The 27,527-nt window shown below is 39.0% G+C and overlaps 3 protein-coding genes across 5 annotated transcripts; all 3 read right to left on the bottom strand.

Annotated features, from left to right (window-relative positions):
- Window positions 1-960: 960 nt before the first annotated feature.
- LOC139138513 (D-beta-hydroxybutyrate dehydrogenase-like) lies at window positions 961-11,653 on the bottom strand. Of its 3 annotated transcripts, none has more exons than XM_070706917.1 (9): window positions 11,508-11,653; window positions 10,869-11,075; window positions 10,342-10,466; window positions 9,621-9,743; window positions 8,345-8,448; window positions 7,261-7,333; window positions 6,295-6,356; window positions 5,073-5,126; window positions 961-3,966 (listed from the first exon to the last, which is right to left on the bottom strand). In XM_070706917.1, the coding sequence occupies exons 2-9, from the start codon at window positions 11,045-11,047 to the stop codon at window positions 3,874-3,876; spliced, it is 813 nt and encodes a 270-aa protein (XP_070563018.1). In that variant the 5' UTR covers window positions 11,048-11,075; window positions 11,508-11,653; the 3' UTR covers window positions 961-3,873. The 3 variants fall into 3 exon arrangements, with proteins under 3 accessions (XP_070563018.1, XP_070563017.1, XP_070563016.1); XM_070706916.1 differs by having other exon boundaries at window positions 10,869-11,053; window positions 11,508-11,640; XM_070706915.1 differs by lacking the exon at window positions 11,508-11,653 and adding an exon at window positions 11,171-11,266 and having other exon boundaries at window positions 10,869-11,053.
- A 5,020-nt stretch (window positions 11,654-16,673) lies between these two features.
- LOC139139526 (putative ferric-chelate reductase 1) lies at window positions 16,674-19,168 on the bottom strand. The gene is made up of 5 exons (XM_070708438.1): window positions 19,134-19,168; window positions 18,869-18,927; window positions 18,194-18,334; window positions 17,734-17,819; window positions 16,674-16,766 (listed from the first exon to the last, which is right to left on the bottom strand). The coding sequence occupies exons 1-5, from the start codon at window positions 19,166-19,168 to the stop codon at window positions 16,674-16,676; spliced, it is 414 nt and encodes a 137-aa protein (XP_070564539.1).
- On the bottom strand, window positions 18,869-26,772 carry LOC139138514 (putative ferric-chelate reductase 1). Its single transcript, XM_070706919.1, has 10 exons — window positions 26,730-26,772; window positions 24,440-24,512; window positions 23,318-23,524; window positions 22,443-22,544; window positions 21,937-22,105; window positions 21,277-21,396; window positions 20,634-20,749; window positions 19,873-19,975; window positions 19,134-19,231; window positions 18,869-18,927 (listed from the first exon to the last, which is right to left on the bottom strand). Exons 2-8 carry the CDS (start codon window positions 24,500-24,502, stop codon window positions 19,904-19,906), a joined length of 849 nt encoding a protein of 282 aa, XP_070563020.1. The 5' UTR covers window positions 24,503-24,512; window positions 26,730-26,772; the 3' UTR covers window positions 18,869-18,927; window positions 19,134-19,231; window positions 19,873-19,903.
- Between the last annotated feature and the right edge of the window lie 755 nt (window positions 26,773-27,527).

Genomic DNA, 27,527 nt, shown 5'->3' on the forward strand with positions numbered 1-27,527 from the left:
TAGACCAAAGCAATAGGTGCACTTCTACACTGGCTTTCAGATATAGCCACGTGCACATGAACAAAATTGCCCTACAGTCACCCACAGATCATATGAGAAACAGATGTGCCATATTTCGACTCCACATCTCAGTGTCTACCGTATAGAATGTCTACCGTATAGAATGATCCCTATCTAATTACCTTTTGTGCTCTTAAGCTGTGTTTCACTCGAAAGTCGACGTCCTGATATTAGCTTTAAGGTAATATGCACCTCGAAAGTGAAAGACTTAATCTTTTGCTCTAACTTTCCCAAAGGAATCTTTTAATCATTTTCTTTCAAAATCAAGAATAAAAATAGGGTCACCGTACAAACTTTGGTACAAGAGATATAACAAGAGATATAAGAGACATGTATACCAAGATTTACCGATATTAGAAATTCAAAATGGCCGCCATCCCTGTGTTCACTCTATGGAGAAAAATAACAATTTTTGAATTTCGAAAAACTAAGCCGGTGAAACGTTTTCTTTCACCAAATGCTTTAAAATGAACCCCACATGTGGTATATCAGAAGAGAATTGTAAAAGTTTGAGAGTCCGAATGTCTGTCCCCGAGGTGCGTTCTACCTGTGAAATGTATACGTCATAAGATACAGTTGGTGGTACATCACTTTGACAAGAATGAAATCGTCCCTTTTGTCACCCAGCTTAGCATAAACTGTATTTTGTGTATTTGAGAAGTATACCACAGTATGATACTGCATCATACTTTCAGCTGTTCTTTAACGCTTTCACCCCAGTTCCTCGTATACAGGTCCAACTTTACCATAGAAAACAATGGATTTGGGACAAACCATGGTGATGGAAGGGTTTATTTTTAAGTCGTCTGGATGTGTGTTGTGGAGGTCATTGTACTCACTAGGATTGTCTAACTTATCTATGAGTGTTATTAAAAGAATGAAATCCAGATTTGTAGATTTAGTTTAATTTACTTTATTTCCACAATAAATAGTGAAATATAGCAACAATAACAACAACAACAACAACAACAACAACAAAACACTATACATACAGTGAAAACTACAATAAACAGCAAAGTATTTGGGTAAGAGTTTGGAAAATAGTTGTGATCCAACTAATCGAGTCCAACCTCGCCAGTAATAATTTTCATGAAATAGAAATATACAGCTGCTGACGAACTTTGGGTGTCAATGAATGGAATTCTTACAAAGCAGAAAAATTGAACACAATACACTGAAGGCAAAACAAAAAAAGAAATTCAATATTCGTATCGTGACAGAAGAAGATTTCCGTATGTTATTTTGAACCTGTGTCTAACATGTATATCTCTTATCTGCTTTGGGATATTATTCCAAATTTTTGACCCAACAAATTTAATGGAGGATTGACAAATCTACCGCTGTACCTAGGGACATAAAGGTCACATTACTTTTAAGTAGTTTTTGAAATTAGTGGGAAGCCTGTCATGAAATGCATCCCAAACAAAGATTTAATTTGATACTCATACAGTTTGAAAATAGCAAGAATTTTAACTGATCGAGCTGAACAACGTGATGGTGCCCGTTGTCTTTCGCTTGCGAAGTTTTTGTAAAATTTGACGGTTTTCTTGGATTCCTTGATAATAGAATAGAAACAAGTCATCGTCGATGACACAGTCCCCACTTGTCAATGGGTACTTTGACCACAAGTCCTCAAAGAGGACAGAGTCCTGTTCATTAATTAGGATACAGATGGGGTTTAATGGCCGAAAATGAGTTTATAGTACAGTTATGGTTCAACTGTTGAATTGAACAAGTGATATCTGAAGACAGTATTGATGGCAAATAGCAAAAGTAATGGCAGTGACAGCCGTACAAAATGAAATACCTCGGCGGACTTTGGTTATTCAACGTGCCACATGCAATCGTGTATGAAAGTCGTTTTTAAAATTATGACCACAGTAAAAGCAGCGTTCGATAACTTGCTGTTAATTTACAAAGAAACTATTTTCACCTTTAAGCTCGGCCATATTACATCGTTTCGTGAAACAAAATCGACGGGCATATGTATGACTAAGGTCAATGTTCTGATACCAACTTTGAAAGAATGAATCAGTTCATACATATCTGAGAAATCCTTGGTGACGGACACACAGACGCACAGACGCACGGACGGACATGACCAAAACCACTAGTCCCCGCCGACTACGTCAATGGGGTCTAATGAAAGACTCTGCCCTGACCATGAACGTTTATTTATGGGCTCGGGCGAGAGGAAGTCGAAATTAACGAGCTCGGCAAGCCTTGACCGTTAATTTTACGCTTTCCTCTCGCCCTTGCTCACAAATAAACGCAAGCCTTGCCCGTTAAATTTTGTAAATTACTGCGAAACCACTCTGCGTTGAGCTTACAGATGAAGAGTTAAATCAAGGGCAAGGGATATCATTGCTGTACGGGAAAGACAGTCCTGGGTGTGTCAAGACACTAAGGGAGTTAATTTTTTTGGCCGTAAATATCAGAATAAAATACGAATTCGACAGTTATCAGAGCTTTTAATTACGAACAGTTTAGTGTCAACCTTACTTACTCAACTTTTCAGAGGACAAACTTGGCTAGGCATGCACTGACACTGTATATCGAAGAAACTTTGTATTCAGAACTGCCAAAAACTATATCGTAGTTTGCCTGCGAATCAAACCCAGAACTGTATAAAGATTTGCACGTTTTGGGGCCGTATATGTCAATCCCGGACACGTTCTGCCCTAGTTGACACATCTACGTCACCACCTCTGTGAAGACTGATCACGTTACCGAACTGATTTTGTTAAAGGCAAGTATCAGGGACAGCCTTAAGAGTTTGGTTGTTTTCCGTTTTTTCAAAGCTTACAATAAAATTAACAACATCACAGTGTCGTGATATTATTATATTGGTGGACAATGCATGGTGATAGATATGTGAACTCTCTCATTTTTACAATAATTATTCTTTATCACTTGTGGACATTCTTTGTAAAGCTACTGGAGTAAAAAAAATCACTTAGTTTTTTCCTCATGGAGTTAACACAAAGATGGCGTCCAAATGTTTGGTAATTTGTTTCTTAAGCAGTACGCTGCTCGAAAGTGAAAAACTTAAACTTTTGCTCCAGGTTTTCTCAATCAAACTTTCAACAATTCTCTTACTAAATCGAAACAAAATTTAGGGGTCACTGTGCAAAGTTTGCTACTAGAGACACAAATTACCTAACATTTACCTATATTTGAAATTCAAAATCAGTGACCGCCATCGCCGTGTTTACACCATGTGTGATTTTAGAAACTCAAAGACGGTGGTAAACTTTCTACTCCAAGAACTTCAAAATGAGCCACACAAGAGGCAGATCAGCAAAGAATTGTAAAAGTTAGAATGAGTGAATGAGTGGTGTATTGGAAGAAACAAATCGACTTTATTACATGCATCGGTGTGAGTGTAAATCAGTGCATTGATTTGAATAGGAACATCCGGGCAGTTAGCGGGCTGTGTGAACGATGAACTGACCGGTTTCCACAGTTACCCGGTCCGTCGAAGCCTTTCGACGTTTTCAAGGTCAAAGTAGACGTAGATGTAAAATATCCGTCCGCGCACAGCTATTTTGACCTTCGTTAAAATCTGGTTGATGCTGGAAGATAATGGTAACATTGTTTGGGAATGCCCTGCATGTAACTAAATTATCATATAGCGTAAACTGTGAAGAGGCATGTAATAAAAATATTATTGCCTGAATACATGGGTTTATGTGCCCTCGCAGCAGGAGACAATTTGCCCCCTAGTCTATAGTTACAATAATCAGATGCCTTTAAGGTTGGACGACGAAATCAGTCACTGCATGGGGTGTCCAGTCGGGGACAAACCTTGCTCTATTGAGCTTGGTGGCCGGCGTCCATCGGTATATTGGTACCTGTCATTTGATCCGCAGCAGAGGAACACAAGAAGATCACCAGCTCAGCCACCTGTAGGATATATTTGGTCGAGTTAAGTTGAGGAAAATAGGTTCAACGAACGATGAAGCATAAGTTTGCTGAGTTCGAGTGAATGAACGATTGATCGCAAGAATAACAAAGTCGTTAAGATGTTGAAACTTAGTTGTCATGATCATCCAGGCGGGATAGCCCACAATGAGCTTCACAGCATCGAGTCTCTCCTCCCACAGACCCTGATCACAAGATGAAGAGGGTCAAATGCCTAACATCAACCTTAAAAGGCGTCTCCTTTCTTTTCATTTAAATTTACCGAAATGCTAACGTTGTGACTTGAGCCTTATACATGCATATATGATGAACATAATGCACAATACCATGGTCATGGTAAATGCGTGTTAAGGTAGTATGCCCCTCGAAAGTGTAAGACTTAAACTTTTGCTCAAATTTTCCTGAATGAAATTTTCAACCATTCTCTCACCAAATCAAAAGTAAAATTCAGGGGTCACTGTGTAAAGTTTTAAGCTACAGGAACAAATAACACCACATTAACAGATATTTGAATTACAAAATGGTCGTAATCCCTGTGTTAACTCTTTTGAGGAGAAACAAAATTCTTGATTTTCGAAAAACTTGGACAGCGAAAGTTGTATTTATTCCAAGAGTTTTAAGGTAGTATGCACCTCGAAAGTGAAAGACTTAAACTTTTGCTCTAACTTTCCTCAAGGGATCTTTCAATCATTCTCTTTCAAAATCAAGAATAAAAATAGAGGGTCACCGTGCAAATTTTGGTACTAGAGAAACAAATTACCCAAGATTTACCGATATTAGAAATTCAAAATGGCCGCCATGCCTGTGCTAACTCTATGGAGAAAAATATAAAATTTTCGAATTTCGAAAAAACTATGCTGGTTAAAAGTTTCTTTTACCAAGAGCTTTAAAATGAACCCCCACATGTGGTATATCAGAAGAGAATTGTAAAAGTTTGAGAGTCCGAATGTCTGTCCCCGAGGTGCGTTCTACCTTAAATGATCCCCCACAAGTAGTAGACTAGTGAAGAGTTGTACAAATTTGAGAGTCCTGATAACTATCCCCGAGCAGCATTCCACCTTAATTAAAGCTATAGAGTTTGCCCGTACCTGTCCAGTTTCGACAAATCTGCCCGAAGGGTTTGCTTGCGGTACTGCAGTTTTCTGCAAGACACACAAAAAAGCAATCAATAAACTTGTCTAACTCACACTTGAGTTCAAAATAATACAACTGATAACTATACCTAAAAGCTCTTAGAGGGTTTGATATTGTCCATAGTAAAATAAATAAAAGTGAAATATCACCAAAAAATCGATGACACGTTGTCATTTGCCAAGTCAAACTTATGGATATCCTTATGTGAGTGTTGGCTGCGATACAGAAATGAAAACTCGGACGTTCCTTTGGCACGACTGTGTACAGGACACGTGAAATGACAAGAAGAGAAGGTCTCCTTTACGAAATGTCAATTGGTGACACACTCTGTCACATGTAGGGCAGGATTATAGCATGTCAAAATCTTTCAGAGGCGACGTCAAAAGTCAAAAGTTCATTCCTTTAGTCTGGAGTGGAGAAGAGGAGGTTTGACCACAGAAGGTTTCTGTCCGATTATTATAATCGATTTCATAATTTCCGAAGAGCAGATTTTATTCGAAAATAAAAATGCGTATTTTCGACGAATACGCTGCCGACGTCGGTTTGCTGAAAAGGTTTGCCACCGCGACTGCCTAAACTCAATTTTCGCATCAAAACATTGATAACTGTTATACCCGACAAAAGGATTTTGATGCGATTTCATGTCTGTCTGATGTCCCAGGCAGTTTGATGAGGTCGGCACGTGTGTGTGAAGGGAAACTTGATGACTTTAAGCAATTTAATCAATATGATGCTTAGACGTAGACTTGCTCCAAGTCTGTGGGCATGCAAGTATCAAAACATATAATACATTGAAGTTCTAAACATCAGCAGACCAACACGCTAATGGTAGGCTGTTGCATAGATCGGGATGAACGCCTTGGCCACATGCTTGGCCAGCTAGTAACTCAGTTGCCAAGAAAAGCCAGGTGACAGGGGGCCAGTCTTGCTTACACGTAAAATGATATCCTAGAATAACTTTTGAACAAATTCAAAATGTAAAAGTTTGAAGGGAGAGAAAGAAACTGTTCGCACCTGAGCCCCCACTATGATTTGAAAAAAGGGTGCACACAGCCAAACTGGCAAAGTCACCGCTTGCCCTTTCCCATTACAAGTTTCTCGGGAGTGGGGAAAGTTATGGAATTAAGCTTTTCATCCCATATGTACGTCATGACGTCGCCCTCTACGACAACGTACCTTGTACTCGTTTAGCGTCATGCCCTCTTTTCCGTAGGTTCCTTGAGCCAATTTCATGTTCACTGACAAAGAAATATAAATTATGAAATCATATATTATTTCTGTACATTAATTTTCTGTCTATTGCGAACTCTTTCAAGCTCGGCATGCTTTTTTTCTTTGTCTAAATTTCGTCTGGTTACACTGTAACATCGGATATCTCGATTGGAACAATTATTAAATTCGAACTGACGGAGAATCAGGACCAACATAATGGAACTTCCACATAAAACATCAAAGGAGCCCCTATGGTTATCTAGGATTGTAAGAAAAGTTCGTCTGGACCCATATATTGCAGTCTTGTCGTTATTACACTGCTTGCTCACACTCTTTCATATCTGGCGTTATTGTCTGATCACAACCTCTCGTGACGAATTTCAGATTTTTCATCTCGCTAGTGCAAATCTCCCTTTCACACGATCAACACAGTCCACAGAAATCATGCTTGTCGAAGAGTCCTCTCAACGCACTTGACAACACCGACAAACTCTGACGATTCGGTGGTATGTAATATCGGGGGACAAAGGTCAAATATTAACCGATCCTCGACACATATTGATGGTCTTGAATGTCAAAATCTTGCCTATGGTTCTTCCTTGGTGTACACTTAACTCTTGATGATAAGCACAGCCAACATGAACAGATCTGGTGAAGTTCCAATATCTTCAAATAATTTAATAAGTCGTTTTAGAAAAGCGATGCTAATTTTCACACATATTAGCTTCTTACATTGATATCAAATATTCCTTTCTGATGGTGACTTACACTGGGAAAAGTGTACATGAAAATCCCAAAGGTTTGAAAAGATAATCTTGGATTTGTGTATACAGCGGTAGAATTTTCCTATGAGACTTCACTTAAAGTGGAGCGTGACGATGTTGTCATGGAAAATTCAAGGCACGTATAACAGGATTTTGTTTCACTTACATTCTGTCAAAACCTCAGCGGGGCATATAGCATTGCAGGTGATTCCAGTACCAATTGTTTCCATGGCAACAGTCTACGAAAATAGGAATTTAGCATTGTTTGAATTAAGTACAATGATAGGCATTATAAAACAGTATAATTATTTTATTCATCTTTGGTGTTCCTTTATTCAAATTTCTAAAAATCAAAATTTTAATAGGTAAAGCAAAAATCCAAGTGTCATAGAAAAATTTTGCTATACTAAGCATCGACCCATCACTTCATCAGTATATGTTAGATATTTACATTTCTACTCCCTCAGAGTTTAATTTCCTGGGATCTAACATTCGTCTCTGACACTCTTTTAATCTGAGCTAGGGAGTGCGGATTCAGTTCTAAATCTCAGTGACCGAATAGCGTGGTCATATCTATAACGGCTTGCGTCTTGCCTCTTGTGTGACGTCTGGGATAGTATCAATAAGTACGGCCAGCTGCCACCAGAGTGCACCTGCTCACTATCGGAAACTGTCATGGGACACCATCCTTTTCTGTCGTCAATTTCGAAGGCTCCGTCTAAAATTTTAGGATCAAATACGGACTGTTTCCATCAAGAAAACTACAAAGCCAGCACTTTTTGCTGAAGGCTTTTTATGAAGAATTTTAAGGAATAAGTTGCCATTTATCTTGAAATCTTACACCGTTGAACATATTTTTGAATATGTTTTCGGATTTCCTATTGTGTTTTTTTGTTTGTTTTTCAACTTGTTTAAAAGTTTCAATAAAATCCAAATAAAACAAAATTATTTATTGCATTATGCAAATCAATAGCATTAGACGTCAGTGCTTGATCCATTGGTAGTCTTTGCTTGATGCAATGTTAATATAGTTTTCCAAAATTATTTTTAAAAAAAGTTCATGCGTTACTCTATGCACTGAAAAATAACTGAGCATGAAAGAGACTTGTGTGACCAATAAATATGTGATACGGAATCGCCGAGGGCTGCACCAATGTCAAAAGCAAGGAAAAACAGGTAATTAGGACAGGTAAAATCTTTACATCACCTAGCCTCCTTGTGGAGACCTAAATTTGGAATGATATTATTACCTTTGTCAGGCCACACAGAGCATGCTTAGACGAGACATAGGCGCCTAAGTCTGCAAACCCGGAGAGCCCCGAGATTGAACTAATGTTGATAATGCGCCCCCAACCTGAAAAGGAAGCGACAAATTAGCAATGATCTGAAATAAACACAAACAACGCAAAACGTTTAAACTGTCCATGTGATTTTAAGAGTACAACATCCTTCATATTAAAAAAGTTCTTATTCATTGATTTATCGGAAAAAAACAAAACAGATGTTGGATGCCACTAATAGAAACTATTACCGTTTAAACTTGAGATATTACTCACTTACTTAGAGAGAGAGAGTTAGAGAGAGAGAAAGACAGACAGACAGACAGACAGACAGACAGTAAGACAGACAGACAGACAGAGGTGTTGATAAAGCTTAGTCATATAGGCAAAAGAGTGAAATGAAATGCTGAGGGGTAATCCCCTACACCCCCTCCCCAATTTGGTACCAGTGATATGTACCCTGAGCTGGAACTACCACACAAGCACGAATTGTACGGTTTTTCGTAAAAACAGGTCAGAGTGCGAAGTCGATATCAATTTCTTGGTCAAAACTGTACATGAGGTAAAAAGGTGCTTTAAAACAGTGGTACATATGTGTATAACCTTTCTATTGCAGTGCCCCCCGGAATACTATCCACACAAACGTGCCCGACTTAATCTTTAATCTTGGTAAATATTTTTCCTCGGACCTTTCTATATATTTGGTCAATTCATCCAAGCTGAGAAAATGACTTATTCAACACAGTGAGACGTGATCCAAAGTAAACCATGTCATACTCCTACTGTTTGATCATTCGAGTCTCTTTGATATTAACTGATTCAGAAGCGTCTAGACAGCCGAGAAATGTTTGTCTCCTATCCTCGTGTTTCACGAAGCGCGAGATTCAGTGACCTGTACCGTCTCGGTTTGACTCACACATGAACCAAGGTTTTCAACAGCTCTGAATAAAAAGCATCTTTAAATGCAGTGTCACTACAAGCTAAGGGTTGTCCCCTGACAAGCTGAGTATGTCAATTATTATTTCCAGTGTACGTTATTTTCAAATTTACATTTTTCTTCCTTCAAATTTATTTTCTTGATGTACTACCTAAATTTTGTTGAAACATTCAGTGTTATGCTTGCAAACACAGTTTGAACATTGCGAGATGCATCGTTATTAACGTTGACACTTGAATTTATGCCCAGGTTTAGACTTGATACTCCCATAAAGAAAAACGCTGGGGTTTACAACAAAATTTTTCTTACCTTTGCTTCTCATCTTTGGTAAGGTCAGCTTTGTAAGGTTACACGGAGCGGTCACGTTGATACGTAGTGACTTCTCCCATTGATCCATGTCCATTGATTCGACAGACTTGCAATACATGTAACCTAATGAAAAATTCATAGTGTTCGCCTTGACTTGTGAATGCAAAATAGATGATAAGTACGTTAAGATATTCACAGTAAAAAGGCCGTTGTAAAAAGGTTGTTAAATGCAGCATTGGTGAACACCTAGGCTATATGCTTTATTACGGCCACCTTACGGAAAATTGTACGTGCGTGCACGGCTCTTAAACTTTAAAAAACTGAGATGTTTTTCGAATCAAATCATAAGGTTGATGAACATGAAAATGTGATGACGACGACGACGACGATGATGATGATGATGATGATGATGATGATGATGATGATGATGATGATGAGCACGGTGATTAAAGTGGTGGTGTCACCATAACAATTGCCATGTCCATGATGACATCATCCTAAATGATTATGTTATCGCGTTCATGAAAACTGTATGTATAAGTACTATCACAATCACATTTGTTTCTAAGTTGTTGCATGATAGAAATTACACAAAACATGAGATCAGAGACAGAAGTCGACGAAGGCTCTGTAAAAAGATACACTATTTTCTTCTCGGCAGACATTAGTTTTCCATTCTCCTTTGATACAAAACAAGGATAGCATGAAATGAAGGACATGCCTGCATTATTCACCAGAATATCTACACCTTCCGGGTGGCATTTGATGACGTCATCATACAGTCGCTCGATTTCTTCCAACTTTTCAAAATTTGCAGCAAAGTAGAGAACTTGTACGTTGAACTGTCTGCGATAAAATCATGAACATGAACATTTTTACTAGTAAGGAAGAGAAGTGAAGAGAATTTGAGAATAACGGCCTTCTAAATTAAAAACTACGGACCGAATAAGTACAGGCAAAGAGTGTTCACAGACTCATGTTTATAATATATGATCGCACCAAGCTTGCTGTGACCTTCAACATCTCCACTATCACGTTGTTCATAAGTTTACTCGATAAACTTTGAACTCCAATCGGCTAAATTATTGACATGGGTCTCCATTTTGAGATGATAAAAATGGACCAATGTTCTTCTCTCTCTCTCTCTCTCTCTCTCTCTCTCTCTCTCTCTCTCTCTCTCTCTCTCTCTCTCTCTCTCTCTCTCTCTCTCTCTCTCTCTCTAACCGTATAATCAATATCACATTATACCTCTCCAGTTTAGATCTCAGCGTCTCTGCCTTTTCCGGATTTCTACTGCCCGTCAGTACCACGGAACATCCTCTTCTGGCAAGACTGGTCGCTATGGCAATGCCGATTCCGTTCTCGTCGCTAGACCCGGTCACAAGAGCTACCTTGCCGTGCATTCCTGACTCTGAACATCGGTGCATGATGTCCTAATGGTTCAAGGAATTCAATCTTTAAAACGTGTATAAAGAGTGATATCATATTACACACTGTACTGCGACTAAAGATCAACTTCGAAATCAAAGCAGTTCTTTCAATGCACTTACCTGACCACACGTTGTATTCATAAATGAACTGAACGACAAGAGGCACTTGCACGCTTTAAATCTAAGTTAGATATTCTCTCTGCAAAGGTCGTATAGTGCAAAAGGTTCTACATCCGGGTTGTTTATTGATGCATGTACATATAATTTTTGTAGAAAACAAATGACGAGAGAGACCAGGTAAGTCTACGATGGAGGAAGTAAACAAAAAAAGAGCATTTATTTGCATTGCTCGCTGAAGTTGGGTCAAAGTCTATCGGTACCGATGCAATGTATCGACAAAAAACGACAATATCCCTCGATCTTCAGATCGTAGTTTCCTTCTTCAGATTTGACCTACCTTCTGACTCTGATAATGACGCTCAGCCCTGATTTGTATGACTTTTTCCAAATTTACGTATTAAACAGCAGCTAATATTGTATCAAAATTGTCCCTGTGGCTACAAAAGCGTCCATTATGTGGTAGGTGTTGTCAGACTTGAGTTTAACCCCCTATCTTACCCGACATTTAGTATGGGTACCACTTTGAGGTCAGGGACCACTTTGAGGTCTTAACAGACGCTACTCAGCGTCAGCTTCGGTGTTATTCGAGATGCGGAATAAATTCGCCTAAAACTTTTAAAAATAACGTACATTCTTGCATAGTAACATTGGTACGCAAGTAATCAGAATAACTCAAAAAGACACATTTTTCTGTTGTGCTTGTAATTTCTGCTCCATGTTCCGTGGTCATGTTTGTTTGTGCCTTGATATCTCGTGCGTTAAGAAAGCCCAAAGTGTGTAAAAATCGCCACTACGCAAGAGGATGTAAGAGAGCCGTCATTATTTACGACCTGGGGGTCGGAGGAATGTGAGGGGGGGTCACAAAAAATTGAAAACCAGAAGGGTTGCTCAAAATGTGGAGAAAAAGAAAGGGGGTTATTCAATTTTTGGTGTAAAATGAATTGAAACACCTCTCAGATTGCACCATTGTCACATCAATTTCTCAAAATTTTCGATGCGAAAGGGGGGACACCCCCTCTCGTGCTCTCCCCCTTCGGGTGTTCTAACAGTTTTACTTAGTAAAACAGCAAATTAAAAACACCTCTCAGATTGCATCAAACTGCAACATTGCACTATTTATCGAGATTTTACGCAAGAGAGGGGCCAACCCCCTCTGACACCTCCCCGTCAGCCTCCCGCGCGTTCTCTTCCCCCAATACTTTCAAATTCTGCCTTTAGGATGTCATAGTGAAAACCCTGTCATGATACTCATCCAAAGTAAACAATACTATATGGTTGGCTACTGGTTATAGCATGAGCATTTATATCTACAAAATTAATTTGTTGCGACTTTGTATTCATTTTGTTGGTTTAATCTTTTTCAACCGTCATAAGATAACCGATGATAATCTAGCAGGGTACAGCAGGATTTCAAGGGTCTTTACTAATACTGGGGATTTTTTTTTTAAATTCTAAAAATACATTTATTGATATTTAACTTTTCTAAGTGGAGGGGGGTGAGTCAAAATTTCTTTGTCAGAGAGGAGGTACTCAAATTCGTCATGGTTGGCAGGGGGTTACTCGAAATTTCAGAGTTTCTGATGCAAGTCCTCCGACCCCCGACCTAAATAATAACGGCTCCCTAAAAACGCTAATTATATAGAAATCATAAGAAACCATGTATTTGTATTTGCATAAACTAAGAGCTGAATAGTCGATGTAATTTGGATTTCAAGGAGCAACAGATAATGTTGTTTCTGTTCTGTGATCTTGCTGGGTAATAAGCTGCTTTGCTGTCAAGTAAGAACTGAAATGCATCTTGTGTGTGTTCTGATGTCGAGAGTGTTCTCTTTGTTGCATCGATGACCTGCATAGATAATTAGGTCTAAATATGTAATTTCTTAAGAAGAACTTTCGAACGAAAATTTCAAAGTTGAATGCATTTTGTTGATGTTTGATGTAAATTAATTGAGCTCGTGTTGCATTCCAATGATCAAGCAGAACTACTCGTCTCTGAATCTCGGCCAGGGCAATATTTGTTCTGTCTTCCCGTCCCGTGAAATGTAATGAAACCTATTTCCGGTTATGCTGGAGATCCAATAATTCACGCACATATTGTCGGTAAAATTAATTCTTAAATTCAGGTGTGTAGTTTTTGATGATTACTTCTAACACGGCTAGTATGTATTTTGCTGGTGTTTTTGTTTATTTTGTGTTTTTTTGTCATGTAATCGTTTAATGATGTTTGCTGATTCAATGCTCTGCCGACTGATTCAATTGTCTTCTTGAAACTGCGTCTGGTGTTACCAATGTCACATTGGTCAGAACTTTGACTGTTTCAATTTTCCGTATAAAGTCTGTGATATCTTTGATGCATGGTGGTTGTTTTTCACGACTTGATTGAAAAAATAGTTAATGAATCCTGATGTGTGGAAGGTTGGTCTGGAGCATCCACTATGATCGGACTTCTACGAACTTAAGGGTGAACCATTAGATATCCTGGGGCTTGGAAGATTGATTGGGGAGCATTATATTTTTCTCCCTACTTCACTCAAAATTATTTTTTTCAACTGTGCGAATTCTGGCGACTTTATTCACTCCCGCTTTCAGAGGAATCTTTTTTCGCACTCGTACATTCGCTGGAAAGTCAATACAGAGATAAATATTCCCTCTTCTCTTTGTTAAGATGTTTTTCTTCACATGACATGACAAAATCAATCTCAATCGGAAAGCCTCGCTTTAAATCCTGTTTAGGGACCGGATTGACATTACAGGGGAGGGCCGATGATTTTAGGGGGCGCCATTTTTCGAGCAAGGATTTTTGAAGGGTCATGAAATTTTGCACATGCATTTTCGCAAGTTGTGGCCGATATGGCCCAAATGACGTATTCAGGTGATTTTAGAATTTCACCTAAAACATCAAGTCACAATATCTCTAGGAGTCGACTGGGCAAACTATTTACAATTTCCAAAAACTAGCTATATCTGTTAATTTGTATGTGTGTGTCCAAGAAATTTTAATTTATCATCTCACCGAAAATATTGATTCACTATACATTTCAGAGCGTACTAAAACTATTCTGAACATTCTTTAATAGAAATAGATGTAACTGATGTGTGCAAAAAAATTGTAGGAACTTTACCGAAAACGTTGATTCACTATAGATGGCAGCCTATGAGGAAACAATGAACGATTTTTTTTCCAATAACAAGCTAGCTGTATCTGTATATTAATATATGTTTGGCAAATGATATAAATGTACTTGAATAGAATAAGGTGATTGTAAGTACAGATGTGAACATCAAAGAATCATCATAGAGGCCACCATCTGACTCTCGCAAAACATAAAGTGTTAGGGGACAGACATTGAGACTCAATTTTTATGCTACCCTTCAAACCTACTACTTAAGCTTTATAGGGGCTAATTTTAAGCTTACGAAGCAAATGCAGGTTTCACCAGTTTATTTTTCTAAAATCGAAAATTTAATTTTTTCCAATAGAGATGAGACAGGGAGGGCGGCCATTTTGAATTTCAAGTGTCACCAGAAAGTGAGTAGTTCGTTTCTCCAGAAACAAATTTTGCACCATAACCCCTAATATTTATTCTTGATTTCGAATTACGGAAAGTTTGAGCAAAAGTCAAGTCTTTCAATTTCGAGGCGCGCACTGCCTGGAACTCATGAAATTTTGTGCATGCATTTGTATCAGTTACGAAGCAGTTCATGTATTCATAAAATGGTATATGAAGGGGACACAGCTACTATCGTCCCGGTGTCGTCTTATAACAAGCGGGTAGTAAATTCTACTGCCATTTACATGTGAGTAATGCCGGCGTCTCGGCTACAGCACATTCGTCCATAATTCCAGAAAATCATGACAACTCTAATAGAGCGCCATCTGCCTTCACTTAGTAGACTGACTTACACAGACTACATTGAAGTCACTCCGTGTTGCAGTTGTCACGCTACAACTTACAGTCACAAATAACAGACAATCTGAGCCTTCTTTCCCTGTATTGTGTTTTTTTTTTATTTTTTTTCGAAAACATTTCAGGCAAACTAAATACTACCCTTTTCAGTAATAGAGCGCGAAGCCACTGCAGTGAACTGCAATAAAACTGCTCACACTAATTAGTTTCAGCTGTAGCCAGCTAGCAAAGTCGACAACATTGTATGTCCCATGCAGACAGTTTGTCTGGGGAAGTTGAAATAAAAAAAGATTTGTACATGGACCAGTGCATGGTATTATGACACCGTATCTTAATCTTGAACACAGGGTGCCAATCGTAAACTCTCATTTACAACTCGAGCCTCAGACAGAGCCAGTTTTGCCTTTGTACAAGCAGACTTTTTGGTCTTTATCAAGTAGCCTTGTTCAACACCAAAGTGGCCACGGCTACAGCTGAAACTAATTAGTACAAGCAGTTTATTGCAGTTCGCTGCAGTGGCTTCGCGCTCTATTACTGTAAATGGTTGTAACTGTGTCTCGTTCTACGAGGATAAGTGGTAGCTGAATTATTTTTGCCAACTGAACGAGTGACAGAAATCGGAGTTCCTAAAATTGGTGACCGAGACTACATTGTAATAAGAATCAATGAAATATAAAAAATTGCGAAACTCTTGCATTTTTAGCAAGTTTCTGAAATCCTAACATATATTTCTTCCGCTTTGCGTTGTGTAATGACTAGTATCCGTACAAAATATACATAACAACTAAAATGCGTTTCACTAGAAAAAAATGTCCGACGAAATCAAAGAAAAATAACACATTAAAGAAAGGCAGTCGTCGGAACTGCGCGTGTGCGACTTTCTTGATTACAATGTATTTATGCATGATATCTAGATGCATCACTTCAACATAGCTGCAACATATAAATTTTACAACATTCATTGTTAACAAACATGTTTCAACTTTTAATCAATCGCCAACGTACCCTAGATACAGTATTTACATCGGTCGTAGGGTCCCTGGCAACCTTTAATCAGGGTTCCGATGACCACCTCCCTTTAATTCATACACCCTTGACAACGGATAACATATTCGTAACATGAAATATACACTAGCCAGTTTTCCCTGGCGCGCCTTCACCTTGAAAGCTATAACAGTCAGAAATTCAATCTACATTTCATAGAATGAAAGGGATTGGACGATTTATTGAAGGTGTTTCCTTGGTAACTGGTGTCCATGGTGCTGAGATAACAAATATTGTAAACACATTTTTTTCTCATTGGTAAAGGTATCGAATCATCATGTCACAACATAAGTGACAGCAATACAGTTTAGTCTAAGACTTCTTTACAGACATCCAATCAAATATCAAAAAATTGAGTGCTCTTGACATAAAAAAGTAAAAAAAGGCTCAAGCTTTTGTTTGGTTTGTTAAAACAAAAGTTTCGCGGAGGTCATTGGGTTTTGATTTGCTCGCATTTCAATTAGTGTCCCTGTTGCAGTTCAATAGTGTTAATTCATGGCAGCGGATCCCAGGTGATGGCGCCCTCCTGTCGGTCGACAGGGAAACCGCTTTTACAACAAAGCAATGTTGACGATGATTGTTGCAACGACGCCGAGCACACCAATGGTGTGGATTGCAATTATTGCAGTAGCGACGGCCGATCCCTGTCGGAAGAATCGAGAAAAAAACAGATTATACACATGTTTCGAAAAGTGACTTTGACATATATTTCCAACCTCGATCTTCCCAAGTTCGTGTGATTCCATGACGTCAAGTTGGTTAAAGTAGGATATAGGTCCAATATGTTGCATTTTTAACAAAAACTTGAATATTTGCAGGACCCTGAATATCTGTATACTTTGAACATGTTTTTTATACCTGCTATAATATAATCATTTCAAGCCTGTAAAAATACAGATAGATTTTGGCTCATTGCCGCTTTTAACTGACTTGGAAGATGGGAAAGTGATACTGTTTTGGCAGGATTGGGGTTAAATCACATAATAGTTTAGTCCTCATGCCATTGCATTCCTGTAATTTTTGTACTTCAAACTTAGACAATATACCATGCGATCACACAAACCTTCCCGTACTGTTGTATTTTTAAAATGTCCTTTTAAAATTGTCTTGGCGAATTACAAAAGATTTCTATCCAAACTACCACTGTTTGATGTTATGGCTTTATTGGAAGATCAAAGCAGGTATCAATGAGATTTTTTCGTATACTCGGTAGAGCACGTACGTCGTTAAATTACACATTATTTGGTTTGTCAACAAATTCTATGGAGGAACATCAAGCATCCTTGATAGGTGAAGTTACAAAGTCAATTACATTCACTGTTAGTGCACATAGTGGAGATATCTGGCTGTTCTTCACACAGTTACTTTGAATTGGAGCATACACTCAGATGTTTAACAAATGACTATTTTGTGAGAGAGGGAAGGAGACGTGCTGCGTTAGCGAAAGAAGTGATATCAGCACAAGGGGTACTTAGTAGTCAAAGTGCATTGCATGCAAATTCCTGGCTCGCTATTGCACCGCCATACTCGATCTACTGATCACCTGTTTCCATCAAGGTCATACGATGCACCCAAGTTCATTGACATTCTCAAGAAGCATGGTGTACTTACAGGAGGAGTTGTCTTTCCGTCACTCGATGACATACGTAAATCGCCATTCTTTCCCATTTCGTACTGCTCCGTCTTCCTACGTTCAACTGGAAAGAAACGCCAAAAAATCTTCCATTTAACAAAATGCTTATAATTATTTGTTACATAGAGTCAAAGATTGGATATGTATTAAATGATGACGTGATTTATTCTAGTACTGTGCTGACTATCAAAAAACTGTAAGAGCTATAATAATCTCTCTCTCTCTCTCTCTCTCTCTCTCTCTCTCTCTCTCTCATCAACGTGTCCCGTCCCTTCCTCTCTCTCTCTCTCTCTCTCTCTCTCTCTCTCTCTCTCTCTCTCTCTCTCTCTCTCTCTCTCTCTCGTTCTCTCATCAACGTGTCCCGTCCCTTCCTGCGTTAACCTTGGTCTCCAAACCATACCGTACTTGCTCCGCACCCCTCCTCTTTGTCTCGCTCACCTCCGTTTTTGGCGATTCCTATGACAAGTTTCAAGAGTATGTCTACGACAACGTGAAACAGGACATATCCAACCATGACCCAGAATACGTAGTCTGGAAGATCCAACATCTCCAGGTCGATTCCGATGAATACCCAGGCAACTGGAAAAAAAGATGAAGTGTGCCAACATTGTCAAACACGAAGAAAAACCAAAGCGCGCAGTGTGAGCACTATACTGAAAGATCCGTCGCTCGAGAATGTAAGAGGGGAGCGTAGAGAGCGCGCTCGAGCGAGGGATCTTTCAGTCTATGTGAGCACTACCTCGAATATCTGATCAGGCTAACGGGACTTCCTTTGCAGGGGGACCAGTTCCAATCACAAAGTTTAAAATCGAGGACAGAGAGTCTGACATTGAATGTCTGTTCACACACAGAACATAACATGTAACTATGGTCCTTTAAACACAAGACTTACACTAGATCGGTTCAGAATGATGTAAGGTTTTGTAGACCATACAATGGATAGTTTGACTGACTCGCACAAGGTATTGTATTTAAAATTAAATTTTGGCTAAACTTGTGTGGAATCTTGACTTGTCGGTCGGTGTCAAGTCTATTTGTACGTTATTTATTGGCTTCAAGTTCTTCCAAAGCTTGGTAGGTATTCATGATACATATTTAAAAATAAGTACTTACTTGCCAATATGTGTGCTGAAGTGCCAACTCCCCAGTGAGCCCAATTGAAATATGGACGCCTGTGAGCGAGAAAAACATAAACTGCATGGGTAAACGTTTTGACAAAAGCAAACATTGTACGCCAGGAACAGCGTAAGGTTTTGAGAGAAATCTGTAGTTTCATTCCTTAGAGAAATTCCAAAATAAAACTGTCCAGGAGCCTTTGCGATTTGTGATGTGATTCTGCTGTGGTCTAAGCAATTTGAGGGACCTTTAAAACTCTCACCTTTTGGTTCCCGGATGTGGTCTCAGAAGCGCCATGAAGGGGTTTATTACTCCGAGTGCAGTTGCCGAGATACCGCAAGCAGCGTGTATAAAGATTGGCTGTTACGGAAAGGAAAGTAATGGATATTACGAAAGAGGTTTTATTACCAATATTTTAAGGTAGTGTGCTCCTCGACAATGAAAGACTTCAATTTTTGCTCAAACTTTTCTCATGTGAAACTTTCAACCACTCTCCTATCAAGTCTGAAATCAGAGGTCACCATGCAAACTTTGATACAACAGAAAAAAATTACCTAACAGAAAAACTTACTGTGAAAATTTTTCTTACTCCAGGAACTTTAAAATGAACCCCACCAGTGGTAGATCAGAAAAGAATTGTAAGAATTTGAAAGTCCGAATATCTGTCCCTGAGGGGCATTCTAGCTTAATATTTTGGTGAAAGAAGGCAACAGGAGAGGATCAGCCCTGAACCAAAACTTTGCCTAAAGTACTAAATGCAATCGTCGGTTGATTATGTGCACCTAGTAAAGTCGTTCAAAACTATCAAAAGTAAGACGTAAGAAAGGTATAATTCATTTATTTCTTTCTATACTGTATAATGTGTGGCTGTGACGTCAAATCTAGCAATTAATTCGTGCACCTGCTCGGAAATGGCGCCACACCAGTACCACTGCACGATGTACCGAGCGCCATCTTGCGGCGAACTTTACACATTGATAGTACTGAATGAAGTACTTTACCTGGTCCATGTACCGATACGGGACAAACCTTTCACGTGGACGAATATGACAACGAATCCACGACGAAACAAAGGAAGTTGAACATCATGAGTGAACGATGCAACTGAAAGTGCAAGACAGAAACTTTCTTTAGTGTCTGTTCAATAATATCAGTTCCTTAAGTTTTATGCATTCTTTTGTCTATCAGAAAAGCTACGCACAATCAATGCTGATAAACCTACGCTGTTAAATAAACGCTCCGAATTATTTCAAAATGTCGGTCGCAAATAAAATAAAATTATATATCAAATTTCAACACCACCGAAAACCACAGTATAATGGCACGCAATATCCATATAAATGAGAGTGAAGATCTAAGGATAATTTAGTTCTGTCTGATGATTGCAGGATGCATGAAACTTAAGTAGCAGATATAATTACTTTGTACTTGAAGTTATTTGTGTTATTATTTATAACGCTCTGCTTTAGGCAACGAGCACTGTAATTTGATTATTCTATTTCAACAAGCTTTCTATGTTTGTTGAGAGGTGCGTTGAAGTACTGGTACTACGTCACCACAGCCGGTGTATGCCTTCACCACACAAGAAACGACGCTTTGGCATGATCGGCACGCTGATATAACACACATACACAGAGTAGGATGAAAATAATTTGGCTTTCTAAAATCGTGTCTTTCTTCTTTTATCCTTTCTTTCTGAACACGACGGCACACCCTTCTAGTGCTCCTGACATGAAAAACCACATGAAATATTGACACTTACACCAAACCAGACTTTCTCGCCACAGAGGGAGGAGTTGGGCCAAATGATTTTGAAGTGTTTGGCAAGCATGATTGCGATACTCGCACATCCAATCCAACCGAACACCATAAGAGCTCCTAAAAAAAGAAGAAATAAAATACATGGAAACATTATGTGAAAGTGTGCGACAGGAAGATTGCAAGAAAGCCTGGTAACCAGAGTTACATTATACGACAATCTTGTCTGGGTTTTGGACAGCATTGAGAACCCGAACACTTGTAATGAACCAATGAGCGAGAGAAAAGCGATTTGCTTCGGGTAACATGGACAACAAAATTACACGAAACTAATATTTGCAATTCTAACTAAAGACTATCATCCGCTCTGAAATTCAGTCTGGGGAGCATATTTGTTTTTTCAAGTGATACGTTGGACTTTATTGCTGTCTGCAATGCATCATACAAGCCAATGCGTGTATAGTTGAATGAGTATATGCGACAGCACATGCTAGCATGTACAAGGAATGAGACAAATTCGCTAACCATGGGTACTTATTCAACCAGGGTCCTCCCTTCAAAACAAGAGGGGACAACCCAGGCCGTGGGGAACGGACGTTAGGAATGAGGCTGCCTCTGATTGGTCTACGTGTTGAAAGAAATCTTACCGTGGCACTTGAGAAGAATGGGTCTTTGCGCGATTCCCGAGTCGACAGTCATGGCACTGAAGTCAATTCTGTTCTTGGTGATGATTGGTACTTCACGGTGTTTGCCCTTGAGTGTCCGCCCTGGAAAGATAAAACAGGTGCGAGAGTGCTTACACATCCAATGTCACATTTTATCAAATGTGATGTACACATCTTCACTTTCTACCGTCATATACATAGGCTTGTACTTCCCAGAAATCTAACGCGCCGCGGGGACAGATATTTGGACTCTCAAGTTTGTACAATTCTTTCTGATCTACCACTTTTGAGGGCTCATTTTAAAGCTCTTGGAGAAAGAAAAATTTTCACCGTCTTAGTTTTTGGAAATTCCAAACTTTAATTTTCCCCATAGGCACGGCAGCCATTTTGAATTTCAAATACAGCAAAATATTGGGTAATTCGTTTCTCTAATTCTGAACTTTGCGCGGTGACCCCCGATTTTTATTGTTGATTTGGCAAGAGCATGATTGAAAGTTTCACTGAAGAAAGTTTGGGCAAAAGTTAAAGTCTTTCACTTTCGAGGCGTACACTACCTTAAGTGAATAATATCCCAATACAATCACTTTTTTCAAAGTGGATTTCAAAATGTCAAAGAGACGGTTTTCAAAGTTTTCAACTCACCGCCCATGCTCCAGACGCCAGCTCGGACGATGAAGAGATGGTAGTCCTCGGCTAGGTCGAAATTTTCTGGATCATGGCCCTCGGTCTGGATAATGATAGCCTTGGGACGTGTGAAGGTGCACTGGATGGCCGAATTCTCCACGATACCGGTGAAATCGGTCACCGTTCCCTGTACACGCATGTATTGGAAGGGTAAGTAGAGTGCAGAAGGAGTGAACTAAACTTCGCTATCTCTGTATATAAAGCTATTGTGGGATGGGTGTCAAAATTTATATGAAATTCATAGAAAACCGGTATACATTTTACATTGAAAAACATGTATGCGGGTTTTAATTCGAAGAGTCTCCCCACCTAGTCCTTGAATATTGTTCTTCCAGTCCAAATTCAAAATTTGCTGTGAAAATTATCACCGTATAATGCAAGCGTGTATACGTACTTATACTATACAAAGTATAAGTTCATCATTTGCTCTGAAAATTATTCCAATGTAGTAGCCATATACTCACGTCTGCTAACATCAGGGGAACATTGTGTTTATCGTGGTTTACCGAATGGTCCACAGTGACTTGACCGCCTGAAGATACACACGACCAAACATCGTCGCTTCCCTGTTTGCAGAAAGATAAAAATTAGATCAGTGAGTGAAGTATCTCTCCCGTGACAGAAATAATTTGATAAAAGTAAATAATGATGGCGCCTTCATAGCGTTTCATTTGGATTTATCAGCACTAAGAACCAACCACGAGGATGTACGTCACTGGACGCAAACGGCGTTTCGCATTTGTCACCAGTAGTCTGGGGAGTTGTTACGTTCAGCGATACAGTACCTGAACAGCTTGAGGCTCCCCAGTTTGTATTCAAAGGAATTAAATCTGTATTTGTGCGGTATCAATGATATCCTAGTACTTCACATGAGTAAAGTGTAATAACAATTTTCTCCGCTTATCATTATAAAATACATAAAATAGGCCTATCAGTATAAAGCTTGCATGTTAGTTATCCAACACACCACATAGGCGTGTAAGCAAATTTAATTAAACCGTCCTTTTGCACTGGCCAGTTGGTGTAACACTTTATCATTCTGTGCCACACGAATTTTGCTGAGATATATATATATATATATTATATATGTATATATATATATATATATATATATATATATATATATATATATATATATATATATATATATATATATATATATGCCCCAAAGCCCCAAAAATTTGCTGTGCAGAGACACTCAGATGTAGTTGTGTTTTTCAATTTAGTTTATACTGTGTATATATATATATATATATATATATATATATATATATATATATATATATATATATATATATATATATATATCGAATATATTATTTACTTATTCTTCACCTACCATGTATTCATCTTTTGAGAATCCAACGCCGACGTACATCTCTCCAGGTCGTAGTTTGCCCAGTATTTCGATGGTCATCAGTAGGTCTGAACCAGCCTTGGGTGCCCACGTCACCATGACGTCACAGTCTTCTACATCGGTGCAGCCTGCTGGCGACATGAAGCAACCTTTGGTTGAACTGCATCCTGTCGCCGTGACCAATTTTTGCTGAGGAAAAAATAATCAAATCTGTTGACGGCTGCGACTGTAGTTATGCCATCTGGCTGTTAATAGGACGACATCGTTAGGGGGCGCTGTGTCGTCGCTCGCACCAAAGAGGGAGGGCTGGAGAAACATTACTATAGACCCTATAAAATTACTTTAAAAATACATGAATTGCATTCTTAATTCATAAAGGACCATTGCCAATTGTTTGTATTCAGTTGTTGCTGTTGCTGTTGTTGTTTTTGTTTATACGTGATATGCTGTCAAGTAGCTATATTAGGAAATAAATCATTAGTAAATTTCGCAGCTCCTTTTGTTTTAGGTTGGGAAGTTGGGAAGACTTGTGTACGTTAACGAGAGTAAATGTCAGCCACGAGGGCAATTCATATTTACAGCCTCCTAGTCAAGGTTTTGAAACTGTTATTATGCACATAAAGGCCTGTGGCCAATAGATCCACACAATAATGATACGTTTTTATGATTACTGCGCTCATCATGCAGAGCAACATTCGGAAATGGTAAGTGCGTTGTTTAACATGCGTAAGTTCTCAAAATGAATAATTTGAGCCAGCATGTTATGACAGTTCACACTATAAATAAAATCCGCATATTGATCAGATCAATACCTGGCGCTTAAATAACAACCCCTGTGAGGGGTTCGATTGCAAAACCTATTGACACAAATCAAATTCTCAGATTAATTCCACTCGAAAATGACACATTATACCTTTATAAGACCTCGAGAATATCGTGCAAATGCCCTCTTTTACTTTTTTCCCCGTTTCATGCTGGTAGATCAACTTCGTTGTTTGACTGGGTAGGGTCGATGTAAATTGATGAGTCACACAACAATGGCATCGCCTGAAAAGTCTGAAATCAGCCTGTAAAGAGGACGTGGCCAGCAAAACGTACACCTACCTGCGCATGCACAGAACCACGTAACAGAATTAATGATATCGCACCCACGAATACCGCCCACATCTTACAATTCCTGCAAAGACAAAACAAAGGAATGTTTAACCTCGACAGTTCAAAACCATTGTTTGGTTGATTTCTCCGCTTCATTACTATGTTTCATTGTTCTAACGCATGCGTGTAGACATTTGCCGGTTGACAACACAGGGTTAGAGAAAGACAGTGATGGCAAGAATAGCCCCACCTACAGCATGTGAAGCCCAGTTTTTTTATCGCTGTAATCTACTGGTGTTAGGTGTTTTTATTCGTGGTCATAAACTAAAACATGCCCGTTAGGCCACACGTGTGCTTGTAATAAGGCATAAAATAAAGCCACATTTTTCTTCAGTTTTGCCAACACATGAACACTTTGGTGATTATAATATGGTGCTACATATTTATCATTTTCTCTTGAGCATGGTCAGTTCACTGCTTTCAGTTGCATAAGTACAGCTCAAGCAGAGGAGACTTTCCTGGTATCGCGACAAAAGCAACTCTGAAAATGCATATTAAACGATAAAAATATGGATGATTATTTCAGTGGATACTGAGCGGGGCAGGTTTAAGTCGTTTACCACACGATGGAAATAAATTAGTGCGATATGTTCATGAATATTCAGCTATTAACAACGTGAACGGTCAATATGTTGTTCAGCGGTTCACTTATGCCGTGGCGATGCAAATTACTCGTGTATGTTGTTGCGAAACTCATGCAGTAAGCTTTATGGTAGATTAATGCTGGTATCATCCCAGCAGCCTTCACTATCAGTGCCACTCCGAGGGATCTTGTGATAATAACAAGTAGGACGAGCTTTGCCCTTTTAAAGTCAGACAGTATCACTGCCTATCAGCCAAGTCAGTATTGAGATTGAGCTGTAATCCTCCTTATTTTCACCCACTATGCTTGGTCTGTTACTGTAGTTTTTGTCGGTAACAATCATGGTTACTGTATATATGTTTCAGGGACCTCCAAAGGTTTAATAGTTTGTTCAAGTGCAACATGTGGGATTGGACATGTTATGCTTCACTGCTTCTCTAGTTTTGACCAATTTATCCTGAGTGTGACATATGAACTTGGCTGGATAAGGGTTTTAAAGATCCACTGCGATACACTGCTACTCAGATTCATTGACATGCAGGGTTGTACCTAAGCCTTTGGTGACTAATGTGAAATCTCCCCATTTTTGAAAACACAGTTCATTTGCTGGGCGGGGCTTTACCAAGTACACGGTGAACATGTTTATTGACAATTGATGGTCGGTGCCGTGTCTGCACACGCCCTACAACGAAATTCCAAAAACATCGAGATCACAAATATAAATTGGTTGCATTGCAGTTGTTGATGTGTAAGTTTACTTCATTACCTTTGTACAGCAATCTTTACGAATGTTAAGCATGTCTCATCGGTTAATATCACACGAATCTTTTCAAACAGTGAGTTAGAATTTTTAACAGCAAGTGCTGTCAGATTTCAATCTGTAAAACTTTATTCCCACCCTTCACGACAAAATTACCGATGTCTGCACGGAAAAAAGCTCTAAATGCTTTATTGGTGCACCAAATATTGTGTTGTGTTTTGGGTTTATCATTTTTAAAATCCCGTAGTGCTTTTCACGCCCGACATGTGCAACTTAAGTTTTAGTACTTTCGATCCACATTAATCATACGTCACGTGCTACGATTTACAAGTTTTGGCGTTTACTCTTTACATTACAATTGATTTGTTCACTCCAATGTTTTGCACTGAATTTTCCAAATCATTCATCTTTTCCAACAGCTATCACAATCGTGATGACTGTCCGTTTATCTTTACATCGTATGGTTATAAATATCTTGGGGTCACGTTGAAGTTCAATGCATCCAAGGTGACCTTCCTCTTCTTCATACGTTTACGATGCCATGATGTGATGAAAGGTTTTGCAGCCATGCGTGCCTCGAAAGTGAACTTTCAATTTTTGTTCAAACTTACCAGAACGGAGACTTTTAACCATACTCTTACCAAATCAAGAATAAAAATCAGAGATCACCGTGCTAAGTTCGGTACTACAGGAACATAGTACCTATAAGTTACATTTACCAATATTTTAAATCCAAAATGGCCGCATCCCTATGTTAACTCTATGGGCAAAAATAAAATTTTCAACTTTCAAAAAACTAAGACACTGAAAATTTTTTCCAACTTCAAGAGCGTTAAAATGAGCCCCAAAAAGTGGTAGATCAGAAAAGAATGGTAAAAAGTTGAGATTCAGAATACCTGTTCGCAGGTTTTTGTATACTTGCGGTCTTTTTCGTCCAGGCTTGCACGTCAGCGTGTCATATGGTGATTACGAGAGAGTGTTACGCTTTATTTATAGAAAGGCAGTGTCATAATCATTGGGCGAGGTCAGCATGGGTCATAATGCGTGGCCATAAGGCCATAATAATTAGATGCCTGCGATTTTACTCTGCAATTATGAAGAGGAATCGATATTTAATGTGCACATTTTTAAGAAGGTCATCAAAACAGCTTCGATCACACGGCATTTGAAAATGCATGCACTATTCGAGAGTTCGACGCATGAACAAAATCGCCTAATAATTGAAACCTTTTCCTTGAGTGACAAGGCTGTGTATCTTCTGGTGAATCACAATCGGCAGCAGCTGATGCCGCTGTAAATACACGACGGGACCTTGATCGGAGAAAGAAATATGTTCAACGATCACTCCTATCATTATCGCGTTCTCATCATCACTTGCTGTGTTTAGAGTTGAATTATGATATTTTTCTGATTTCATGCCATGATCAGCTGATGCAGAACTACGGTGCCGCCACGGAAACCTAACCGGTTGCTCCACGAGCAACCGCTTGAGCTTGCTCGGCAATCGCCTTCGCTGCAGCACTTGTTTGTTCAGTAAACAAGATGGTGGATATTTCGCAGTCTACTCATTGTTGTTACTCTGGCAACTTTGTTGTACTCTGAGCGGGTTTGAATGATTCTTGGATGGTGAAACTTCTATGGCAAATGCCTACTAACGATCGTTTGAAAGCAACGATTAGTAAGAGTTGGTAGAG

This window comes from Ptychodera flava, chromosome 8 (assembly GCF_041260155.1).
Source record: "Ptychodera flava strain L36383 chromosome 8, AS_Pfla_20210202, whole genome shotgun sequence".
Classification (NCBI taxonomy): Eukaryota; Metazoa; Hemichordata; class Enteropneusta; family Ptychoderidae; genus Ptychodera; species Ptychodera flava.

Coding starts and splice junctions, on each gene's coding strand:
- LOC139138513 (XM_070706915.1), bottom strand. CDS start 11,191: ATGAATACAACGTGTGGTCAG. Junction 8,449..9,620: donor ACCAAAGATGAGAAGCAAAG/GTAAGAAAAATT, acceptor CTTCCTTTTCAG/GTTGGGGGCGCATTATCAAC. Junction 7,334..8,344: donor CTCTGTGTGGCCTGACAAAG/GTAATAATATCA, acceptor CTATTTTCGTAG/ACTGTTGCCATGGAAACAAT.
- LOC139139526 (XM_070708438.1), bottom strand. CDS start 19,168: ATGGCGCTTCTGAGACCACATCCGGGAACCAAAAG. Junction 18,928..19,133: donor CCACATCCGGGAACCAAAAG/GTGAGAGTTTTA, acceptor TCTCGCTCACAG/GCGTCCATATTTCAATTGGG. Junction 18,335..18,868: donor TTCAGCACACATATTGGCAA/GTAAGTACTTAT, acceptor CTTTTTTTCCAG/TTGCCTGGGTATTCATCGGA.
- LOC139138514 (XM_070706919.1), bottom strand. CDS start 24,502: ATGTGGGCGGTATTCGTGGGTGCGATATCATTAATTCTGTTACGTGGT. Junction 23,525..24,439: donor GTGGTTCTGTGCATGCGCAG/GTAGGTGTACGT, acceptor TTTTTTCCTCAG/CAAAAATTGGTCACGGCGAC. Junction 21,397..21,936: donor TGGCGTCTGGAGCATGGGCG/GTGAGTTGAAAA, acceptor TTATCTTTCCAG/GGCGGACACTCAAGGGCAAA.